This window comes from Phaethon lepturus, unplaced genomic scaffold, assembly GCF_000687285.1.
Source record: "Phaethon lepturus isolate BGI_N335 unplaced genomic scaffold, ASM68728v1 scaffold2494, whole genome shotgun sequence".
NCBI lineage: Eukaryota > Metazoa > Chordata > Aves > Phaethontiformes > Phaethontidae > Phaethon > Phaethon lepturus.
Genome location: NW_010532456.1, coordinates 25,076 through 37,178, shown reverse-complemented (window position 1 = coordinate 37,178; position 12,103 = coordinate 25,076). Strand labels below are relative to the sequence as shown.

At 36.2% G+C, this 12,103-nt stretch overlaps 1 protein-coding gene across 1 annotated transcript in view; it reads left to right on the top strand.

The window, feature by feature from the left end:
• The first annotated feature begins 8,635 nt into the window (after positions 1-8,635).
• The window catches only part of LOC104619051 (aromatase), a 15,283-nt gene continuing 11,815 nt past the window's right edge, over positions 8,636-12,103 (top strand). The window contains exons 1-2 of the mRNA XM_010284818.1: positions 8,636-8,820; positions 10,499-10,649. Of these exons, the coding sequence (XP_010283120.1) occupies positions 8,676-8,820; positions 10,499-10,649 (296 nt within the window). The 5' untranslated portion in view covers positions 8,636-8,675. The remainder of the gene's footprint in view (positions 8,821-10,498; positions 10,650-12,103) is intronic.

The following is a 12,103-nucleotide window of genomic DNA, read 5'->3' as shown; positions in this document are numbered from 1 at the left end:
TTCTTTCAACCTTTCAAATTGTCTATATTACATCAAGAAATACTAAAACCTTTTAGCTTTTATAGACATAGGCCCCACTGATTAAAAAACCAAACTTGTTCAATGTTTCTGTGGTCTCTGATTTCATTCTATCTACTTGAAAGTGGATTTTGTCCCACTTACTATGTTTCATGCAAAGATGTATACCATGACAAAGTTACAGTAGAATACATAGCATGGAATGGACACTGACAACTGTTAATGATATATAGCAATGTAGGACTAGCTGGAAAGTAAGTGAATTTGGACAAACCAACATTTCCAAGCATCATTATCACAGCATGGAAAAATTGGATTATGAGTCAGGTTAAAAAAGGTCATCAGGCAGAACAAGTCTGGAACTGACCCAGAGAATTTGTTTATTCTATCACAGCTTGATCTCTCAGTTAGTGCTTGCTGTGGAAAAGTGCTATCTTTAAGTTACTACATCTTAGTTAATAATTATTTCTGATGAATAAAGTAATTTGCAGGAAGAATGGTTTGAGAATAATCATCCTTAGTCTTGTTTTTTCAAATACACAGATAAACTTTCTTCAGGATTAATTTACATACTTTGATAGAATACTCTGTATTTAACAGCCAGAAAAAAGTCAAAAATCTAATTTACATTTCTTACAAAGCAGCCCCTGCTCTGTCAACTAACTTTTTGCTTAAGTGGTCAAAATATTTGCTAGCAATAGAAGTACTGCAGCAGAGACATAATGATGGCAGAGAGCTGCCTTCTATCTGCCAAATTAGAAACAAAACCACCCACCCAGTAGTAATAGCAAACTGATAGTAGCTACATACAGAAAACCCTCCTCATATCAGTCTGCTTTGCCATAGTCATAACAAGGAAGTCTGATAACAAGTGTGTTAGAGAGAAATTTCAGTTGTCTATCCACAACTCATTTTCTAGTTAGTTTTGAGTTAACTGGAGCTTATGGTGTTCTAAGGAAACTTTGAGGTAGACAAGCAGTAAAATATATTCTTACCAATACTGCAGAAGTTTGCATATCTGTCAATCTCTTTTTGATGGCTTACAAGCACTGACATACCTGTTCCGCTTCAGGAGATGTATGTTTCAGGTGAAACCCTTTTACCATCTAATGTGGATAGTACTTTTCATGGACATTATGTTGGTTCCTAAGCAACAAGCCCTTCTGTGAAAGGTGCTAGAACTGGCAAGTTGTTTTTCCAAAACATACATCAAGACTGCAATTAAAACCTCAGAAGAGGACGTAGTCCAAATTCTATTTTCAGATCATTATTCTTCTGAAAGAAAAATCACCATACAATTACAGATTGTTCAGAAAGCAGAAACCCTTATTGTACAGTCATTTGGGAAGCATATCGCATACCTTGCCCCACACATTCACATTGTATAAATAGCTACAAGAAAATAGTATGGATGCTGGCCAGAAAGGAGAGATTTTTTAGTTACACACAGCAGGTTATCACTCCAAGTCTTGCTCACTACAGGTAATCATGGTTTTACAGCTGGCTAGTTGTTTTGGAGGCTTAATACTCTAAAGGAAAGCGATTTTTCAGGATATGAATATTCATCCTCTGAAGATCAATTTAGATATCTAAAGTAATTTCTAAAAGGATACATTTGACTCAAGACTTTCATTATATCAGAACTTTCACTGGCTAGTCCCAAAGGCAACATCCAAACCAACCTGACAGTATATTATAAATACTTTATTTTGGAAGTTCACTAAGGTCCAGAATCAATAGCAACATAAAAAGTTCATTTAGCCATTTCAGCAATAATTTATCATCTTGGCTAGTACTTGGTTATATGGCAGCAACATCACTTTTTGGCATTAAGTATTACTAAAAAGATCCAGTAACTACTTTGGAATGTTTAAAGGCAGGACTTACAGTTCCACTGTACCAGAAAAATCATTCACATGAGCAGCCTTTATGATACCTATTTGACTATCATCTTGCAGAAACTACAGTTCCAAGCTCATTACAGTTGCTTCAGATGGCTCCTCCATGATACCTAAATGTGTGTGTAAGTTACGTTGATACATGGCAACTTCTGATTTAACCCAAAAGATACCTCAGTAGACAGGTATCTCTTTGTAGACAGGCACAAAGATGGTAAGTTCACAAAATGAAGGCTGCAACCACCATGTAAAGGCACAAAAAAGAGGCATTGCCTTCACTACAGTTATCCCAACAAAAAGTAATATTCAAATAGAGTCCTACATTCATAGAAAATAGAGTCCTACATTCATAGAAAATATTTTCAGCATATTTGTTTCCCTGTCAACAGGTTCAATTTGCATTGACCAGTTGAGTCCCAGACACATGCTAGTACTTGCTGGTGCCCAGAAAACTAATTGACCCGACTCCAAACAACAGGAATGTCAGCATTTACCACAGTATTGCAACTCAAACCTTCCTTGCACCTTGCAAACTTATGGTACACTTCGATCAGGAGGGGTGACAACAAATTGAGTCCTGTGACCACTGAGGCAGAGAAGAAAATCCAAGTATTGTTTACAGTTGTGTATGAGCCACTGGTGGCCACCACTAGCACATAACGAATATGCAGTAGCATTTTAGAAGTGATACTGAAGTCAGCTTACAGAACTTAAAAACTCAGTGAAACATGCTCTAGGGATAGATCCTATTCAGCTGTGAAACAAGGTAACACTGCCATAAGAAGGCTCAGTAAAATAAAACCACAATTCCAAATAATAGCAGAGGCATCAAATATAACAATCTTTCTTATCTCATAGTAGAGACATATTCTTTCAACACCACAAAATCATAGACATGTTCTGTATTTGCCTCACTTGCTCTCTGACAACATTAGGATCCCACCTCCTCTGTTACTTGTCAAGACCCCGTTTAGATTGCCAGGATGATCATTATTAAATTCCCACTTTCGAGCTTCTGCTGAAAGCCATCACCTTTTCCTTCTCCCTTCCTCCTCCTCTAATCTAAACAACAGATAAATTTATAAAAGTGCTATTTAGATTAGATTTCATAGTACAGGATTATTCCACAAGGCTATAATAATCATTCAATACTACTAGAATATATTTCCATAGTAATTAGATGTGATAGACCTCTACAACTACACAAATTCTAGCCCACTGACTTGAACTCTAGAAATGGCTGAAAAAGGTAACTACATGCAGTGTGTTCATTCCCTAAAGTTCACATTTTACCATAATTACCTTTCGAGTTGCAGAGGATTGAATTAAAAATAGGAAACAAGGACCTAAAGAAGCCAGAGTGCTTTCAAAAGCAGAGTAATATAAACACCTAACTTTAAAAGGGTTGCTCTGCATTATTGTAATTGCAGATGAGACCATCTGTAATAGAACACCTGAAGCAAATGATCAGATCATGAAAGCTCAGATTAAAAGCGAAAAATGAGTAAGAAAAAAATATTATAATCAAAGACAAAGAATGTCACAAGAGTAACAATATCAGATGACCAATAAATTGTGATGGAAAGCTCTCCTTGACATCCCCATTCCATCCTGAGAGAATTACAGCATTAGAAGAGACCACAGAATATCAGGGAGCAATTTCCACAGTGATGCTAAAAAAACATGCAATCTGTTGTTTACAGAATAATTGTACAGCTCAGTTTACAAGGAATGGCAAGCACTCTCAAGTTCAAGAAAGTCTTTTGATGTGTTCTCAACTTTAAACTCCACAGACTTTCAAGGGAACAAGACAATCCCTGTATCAAGGCTTATGTGACATATGCTGTACACCTGGTGATAATTACTCACTTCAAATTAATTACTTCTTTAAAAGGAATGTAACCATGTAACAAATAGTTAGATTCTTTTTAGTGGTTCTTACAATACGTTCCACACAAATACAACTAATTTTACAGTAGTTCCACCTACAACTTCTTATTCAACCACTGGCAAAAGAATTTCTGACTTTGCAATGAAATCCACAGTTTGAAGGCAATATGAAAATAGTTGTACAGAAGTCCTTCAGCACGAGCTCTATTAAAGAGATCCGACATGCAGTTAAGAGTCAGAGACAGTTCTCTTCCTTTGTTAAGTGCTATAATCCCAGCACAGCAAGATAGTTACATGCCTAAAACTAATTAAAAACAACTATTTTATTTATCAAAAGGTACCATGTTCCTTTTAGGCTATATCAACATTGGCAAACACTGTGGTAAAACAAAACAGCTGGTGATGATCCACTCCCTGCACTATACACGTTTCATGGGAGTTCACTTCAGAATAGGTCTAGACTGGTTTTATCATTTGAATCCCCATTAAAAGCTGGTGTGCATGAGGCACCGCTTTAGACTACATTATCTGATCTATTTTCATCCAAAAAGACCCCAGTTTGCATGCTCTGAGATTGCTCTGCGATATGCACCAAAGCCTGGGAATGAGAATAATCTGAAGGTTTGCTATCAAAGCATACCCCAATACAAACTAAAACACCAGTGCAGACACCATGAGCCACTGTCCTCCTGGACTACTGCACGTTCAGACAGCATCCGCAGAACAAATACAAGAAAACCACTACTTACCTAACTAGACATTAGCCTTCTCGTTGTGAAATGCACAACAAAAGCTATCTACATGTAGAAGGCTGAATCTTTACAGTCTGCATGAAACCATCAATCCTAATTGTGTGAAAACAGGCAATATGTAGAATCAGCTTCTAGAAAGAGAGGAAGGATAAACTTTATCTGGAAAAATAAATACTTACTGGCTTACATAAAAAACTAGATTCATTTTTGTGTGAAATCAGTCTCTCTAAAATTTCATTTTTCTAAACTGTGTAGTTAAACCTAGGTCACTTGCTTCAGATGCTGCTAATATTGGTCACCAATATTTGGTAATTTATAACAAGTAGCAAAATATTTTTCCCCCCATGTCTCTCCTGAGAGTTGAACCACTAGGGAGGAAAGAACTCCAGCACTCAGGACTGGTTCTTCAAGAGTTTTGAGGCAGTTTTATGAGCTCCATCTCAAAATTAACAGAAATTTTCATCTCCAATTCTAAAATATGGTACATAATTTGCTCTTTTATTTATACAGTCATTAAGTACAAAGCTCTAACTGGAATAAAAGGAGTCAATACAGTCATCCTTTAGACATGGACTTTTTTCTTTACTATGAACCCTATCATCATTCATCATATCACCTTTTGCAAGAAAACATTTCACAGAATTGCAGAATAATAGGGTTTGGAAGGGACCTCTGAAGATCATCTGGTCCAACCCCCACTGCCAAGGCAGGATCACCCAGGGCAGATTGCACAGGAACGTGTCCAGTCGGGTTTTGAAGGTCTCCAGAGAAGGAGACTCCACAACCTCTCTGGGAAACCTGTTCCAGTGCTCCATCACCCTCACAGTAAAGAGGTTTTTCCTCATGTTGAGGTGGAACTTCCTGTGCTGCAGTTTGTGCCCATTGCCCCTCGTCCTGTCACTGGGCACTACTGCAAAGAGACTGGCTCCATCCTCGTGCCAGCCACCCTGCAGATATTTTATAGACACTTATAAGGTCCTAGAATTTTCTCACAGTTCTTTATAGTCAAGATTTACAGATGAGTAATCTAAAGGTCCCTCTGCTGGCAGATGCTTTCCCAGCTGTTAAGATCCACAACTATTGTCAGGTCAGGCAGGCTGTGCACATCCATCTGTTTTGTCACAAAAGCACTTCCATATTATAAGTCTCTTTCCTCACACTATTTCATTTTAAAAGCTTTTTTGCCCCATCCCTGTCCCACCTCCACCATATTAAGTAACAATCAGAACCAACAAATTGCTCTGATCAGACACATACCTTAACCAGCTGCAAGGAAATGAAAACCACCTATAGAGGATTTTAAGACAAAATGAGCAAGAATAGTGAAAGCTTCTTTCATGCACAATTGGCACTTTAGCTTTGTTCCTTTTCTAAACTTCTTCAATCTATTCACTGACTACTTCCTATCAAAACTTACTTGGCAGAGTTTTTATTAGGAGCGATTTACCTCATGGACAATTCTTAAAAAATACAACAGGTACAAGCAGGACAAGCAGTTCAGCTGAAATATTTTTAAGGTCAATTTTTCATGGTCTAGTTAGCTTTTACAATAAATTAAAACAAAACAAAACAAAAACACATTTGAAATGTAAACCCTGGAAGTGTGCTTAGATAATACTCATTGAAATGGGGCAAAGAACTTCTCCATACAAGAAATGTCCATTTTTTAAGAGCTTGAGGAGTCACTTCGCCTAAAAATAAGACCGGTTCAGATCAGTTCAAGAGCTTAAAAGGATTCAAATCTAATACAACACCTTTAATACCTTTTATATGTGAGAGCACGATCCAGGATATAAAAATTATAAATCTAACAGGAAGATGCCACTGATGTATTGGATGTCATCTCACAGAAAAGAAGATTTTATTCTTTTACTAAAAAATTATAAAATTATGAAGTTGAGGTAATCTAGAACCTAAAATCCACTCTATTACAATCTGTATATTTTTAAAAGATAGAAACCTGCCTCCATTTCTCTGTCAATATAAAGATAAGCTTTAGTTGTGAATAAGTAAGAGCTGAGCAAGATCAAAACTCAGGGTTGACTTTTACAAAATAGAAGGGGGAGACTTGTGCTTGCGAAGTTCACCATGCAAACACTGAACTCTAGCAGGGCTTAGCCTACAGATATAATATACAGAGATACACATTTGTACGTATAGCTTTGTTTATTTCATGCCACCCAAATGCATAACCACCAACATACCTCTCTTCATAGGGAATAGGGGGCAGAGAACTACTGTTAGAGACACACCAGAATGTCTTGGAGATGAAAAAAATGCAACAAAAAGCAATAAACATCAGAGCCCATCTGTGGCAAATGGAGTACAAAGATGAAGTTAATCCAGATCCAGAAAGAAAGCAACAAAAAAGTGAAACTATACGCCCTAACTGTAGTTATTTTCTTCTATAATGCTGTAAGCCCATATAGTCAAAGGCACTGAAACTAATACAAACTATTTACATATACATGCAGGCATGCTTTTATTGTGGTAACAAATAGTACTTAAGGAAGTTTAAATCTAGCATTTTTACTTGTACTAAACTAACATCATTAGTGTGCAACAGCCCATTAGTGAAACTAATAAATACCATTACATGCTTAAAAACATGCTCGTGATTACAGAAACATTTTTCACAGCATGCAAGACAATACAACAGTTAAACATGTATAAGATGTGATATGTACATGGACACTCTCACATAAGAGGTGTCCTGCTAGCTACTGGAATAGCATCCATGTTTCTAAAAGGTCACCTTGCGTCATGGTCATTTTGGATCGCAACAATACCAGAAGCCTTGCGTAGCAATCATCCAAAATATTGGAGCATTGCATGCACCTGCAAGGTTCTGAGCCACTGTTTGCTCCCTTCCCCAGGGTTTTGCCTGTACTCCATTCATTTCCTGCTTCAACCGTAAGTAACCAGTTGTCTTACTATCTAGAAAGCATCTATCACATTCTTGGCTTAGTTCAATATAGTTATAGCACTGACAGTTACTACAAAGCAAGCTGTACTTCTACAATGTGAGACCAAAGCATAAGATAAAGAAGAAAGCATTTCCTGAAAGTAAACAGTAACAAAAAGTTTCCTATTTGAAAATTGAAGGATGTCTTTACTTAATATTGTTGCAGGAAGAAACAAAGCAAATCTATTCTTAATTATTGTCAGAGCAGGATTAAGTAAGTGCTTTATTAATATACTATTTTGCAGATGCAAGCAGTATCTTTCATTGGCTATGTGAGTTCTCATTCATGGAATAACATTTTCCTTCTCGGGTAGAATCACGTCTCATATTTTATGACTTAAAGTCAAAAACATGCAAAACAACTTTGAAGGAATCCTTCTACTCCCCCTATGCATAACAGACCTGTCCTTTGCTTGGTTTTTCTTTCCTGAGCCAAGTGCTGGTTACTACCTGAGAAAAAAATACAGTACCAGACAATCCACGATCCTGTTTGTTATGGCATGCACTGTATTTTTCAAAGCATGTAATGGAAGAACCATAAAGAAATTAAATGCATTATACTACACTCAAAGGTTGACAATAAAAAAAAACATAATACATTGTTTCAAACAAAAACCTGGCGTACACTCCACCTGCATCATGAAAAACTAACCTAGCTATTCTGGAAATTCAAGGACTCTGGCACTACAGGCACTCAGGAAGGAAAAAGGCTATGTAACAGAGATAAAAGCTTGCAAGTGAACACATTCAATGCTTCCACGTGTGCTGAAAGTTTAATTTCTTGTGTTTTGGTTAGCAATTTACAAGGAGTAAACCTCAGTGTTGGCCAGCCAAGTCAGCATCAGAGATAAGGGGTCTGTCAGCCAAAGTATCCAAAACTATGCTTCGATATCAAGGTCAGAAAAGCTTTGTTATTTCCAAGCAAAGAGAGTGTCTGCTGCATGTCTGGTGCGATTTGTGATGTAGCTTGTCCTGGCAAGCAGTCCAGGCAGTCACTGTCATTATAAAATAAAGCTACCTCAAGAGCTAATTTGCTCATTTACAAGACCTACAAAGGGGTTGAGAGGTACCGACTAAAGCTGAATATATCTCTGAGCTTTGAAAAACTCCTTCCCCTTTCTCTCTAAAGCAAAGCAGAATCCCTTGGAAAAGATGGTACTGGAAACTCTGAATCCAATGCACTACAACATCACCAGCCTAGTACCAGACACGATGCCAGTGGCTACAGTGCCCATACTCATTCTCATGTGCTTTCTGTTTCTAATATGGAATCATGAAGAAACTTCATCAATACCAGGTAAATTAACTTTAGCTATAGTATCACCTAAAAGCTGTCAGAGGTTTGGGGATTTTTGTTTCTCAAATTTAAGTAATGCTGAATGATGATTGTATAAGAGTCAGTTTAAATAACACAGCTTTTTAAAAATAACTGATAAAAGAAATCAGGCTCTATTTAACCTCAGAACTTCCATAATAAGTGTGGCTTGGCTATATGAATAGATAACATTTAGTTTTCTGCTTTATTATGTATATGCTAGAAATATTTAATACCATTTTACAAACTCTAGATGTTCATATCTTCATGTGCATTAGAAACTTCTACTTTTTACACGGTTTAAGTTTAAAGCTTTCTAAATTGTCTTTACTAGAAACAAACTATTATCTAAGAAATTATTCAGATTTAAGTAGATTATAAATTTTTCTCTCCATGTTTGGCACTGAAGACCTTCCAGAACAGAGCAACCTCAAATGGTTTGCCTTTCAGAGGGTCCCTTCTGTAATGGTTTGGAGGCTTATGGTAGACATTACTGATTCAGCCTGTTTTTCATTAGATGCAATACAATGACCTACTGCATGAACAAGAAGAGCGTACACTATCTCAAAGGTGTACAAGAAGAATAATTCTAAACCAATGCAGTAGCACCTGAATGCAATTCTGTGAAAAGATCCTTGCCAAACATCCTTCAATATGCTAAAACTCTCTGAAAGTTAAAGAACAGGGGAAAGTATTCACAGAAGGTTATGCATTCTATTTGAATGCTTGACTGGATGAACAGAAGATAGAACTAAATCAATATGCTTTAAGTCCACAGGTATTTAAAAATCTGGGTTCTTGCGATTCCTATTAGTAAACGGTGGAGCTGTACACAACTTTTACATTTTTAAACAGTATACAAAAGTGTTGTAAGTACTTAATTTGTTTTGTTTTATGGAGTTAGATGTATGGTTTACAAACAAAAGGGGCAAATTAAGCTTTCCCTGAAGAAGGAAACTTCCTTTTAAAAGTAATTAAAGGCAAATTTTCTCCTGCTGTCTCCACTTTCTACTGTTTGTTGTAAGGGGGAAATTTGGTGCTGAGTGGAAGGATTTAGTTGAGAACTTTGTTGACTAAATGCTTATTAATCCATTCTTAGCCCCTATTTAAGCATGTTTTCAGAAGTTCACAGCAGTAAAGTACTTTTTCCTTTAAATATCCATTTTCTCACTCTAGTATTAGTGACTTAAGAGAAATGTAATTAATTACATTTAACAACATCAAAAGGATATTGACTTTTGTAGGTGTCACTATGACACTTCAACACAAAATCACTCAAAAGATTTGTTAAAATCACAGTTTGAGAAACCATATGCATTTTTTCTAGATCATTTCTTCTTTCTGATATCTAGCCATTGTCCCTCCAAGTGTCAGACATCTCAAAGCAGCAGTTTGAAGTTGTACAAACATGTAATGAATGTAGTTTGTTGTATATACATTGTATGGACTATAGGTTTCCATAGATAATAAGTGAGGCTTCAGCAAACATAGATGCAAGTTTCTCCAAGACAGAACATCAGAATGGGATTGTATATGGGAACTGCCCAACGCAGACCTTCACTGTCATGTTAAAAAGCTCCTTTGAAAAGGGTGATGCTCAGAGGTGTATTCTTATCAGTGACCACTGCTGAGACCAAACTTTTCTTACCCTATTTCTTAGGGCCAGGATACTATATGGGAATCGGTCCCCTCATTTCACATGGGAGATTTCTCTGGATGGGAGTAGGTAATGCCTGCAACTACTACAATAAGGCATACGGAGAATTTGTGAGAGTTTGGATCAGCGGTGAAGAAACATTTATAATTAGCAAGTAAATCCTTATTTTCTATCCTTAATAACATGAAGACCTTTTTCATATTTTTACAATCTCTTTGCTACCTTTTTCTAAAGTAGAATTGAAGTTAATATTTTCAAAAATGATCCTAACAGAAACCTTTTCACAGATTTTTTCTAATCTTTTGTTTCTTTTAAGACACTACTATTGAAGTCCCTGTGAATTCTCTCATTTTCTGTGTGGAAAGGAAGATTAAGCATGTGGCTTAATCCTAAAAGGTGTTTACCGTCTCTTTTACTACTCTATTTAATGTTAGGATTACAAACTATACAGGAACCTAGAATTGACTACAATGCAGAATTAAGCCAAATTTCAGTTTCTCATGTTCTTAAGTTTCTCCTTAAAATGGAAGTACTGCTTGAAGATTACGGCTCTAATTCAGCAAGTTAATTAAACAAATGCAGTGTTACAGGATTATGAGTAATCCCATTCCAATCAATGGGATTACTCACAGATTTCAATTATTAAACGTAATGCTAAAAAGCAGTCTTATGAATTATGCCATGAAAAAAAAGTAGTAAAATGTTTACCCTGTGTAATCAATAAAGAATCAAAACCTTTTTATTAGCAATATCAATCAATCCACACTCAGCTTTCATTATGTAAAAGATGTTGAAAGACAACAGAGTATAGCAGACTATCACAGGATTTGTGATGTGAAGTAAGTCAGCTTCATCTCTGGTTTTGCTTCATCTCTGCTTTTACCTCTGTAAAAAGAGGTAATCATGACAGGAAAACTGCTTACATTCCTATCCTACATAGCTGTTATGAATATCAACTAATGTGCTATAATGTTTTGATAATGTAAAACAGTATGAACTCTTACAGCTGTCTTCCACTTCCTGTACTCCCAATTCATCAGAAACAAATCAGGAGTGCTGATTGCACAACTGCATCAGACTTCACAGTCAATACATCACTTCTCTTCAGACATTTTTGCTTAAAAGTATATATAGAACTAGTATTTAACTGTTTTTTAAAAACAATAATGTAGAATAAAGTTTTCAGTGTATTATAAATTCACTGCAAAACTAAACATAATGTGAATTCTGTAAAAGTATACTATTTCCACCACCATCATCTGAATTTTTACCATCAAATCTAATCATATTGAGATGCTAATGCACAGAGGGAAGAACTTGCAATCTTGATTTCAACAGATAATTATGTTTTGGAGGACTTCATTAAATAGTTTCAGAAGGAAAAATCTGCTTATCCAAGGTCATATGTCAAAATTCTTCCTTAAAACATCTATTATGCATCTCCCGTGCATATGTGTGGAATGGAATGGAAGGAAGACAAATGAGCCTCCTACACCTTTCCATTCCTGGGGACAGCTTGTCATAATTCAACATTGTAGTTTCATGTTCATGAAAATACAGATTATATTCCTGGACATGCAAAAAACCTTTAAGGAAATGAGAAAAGGG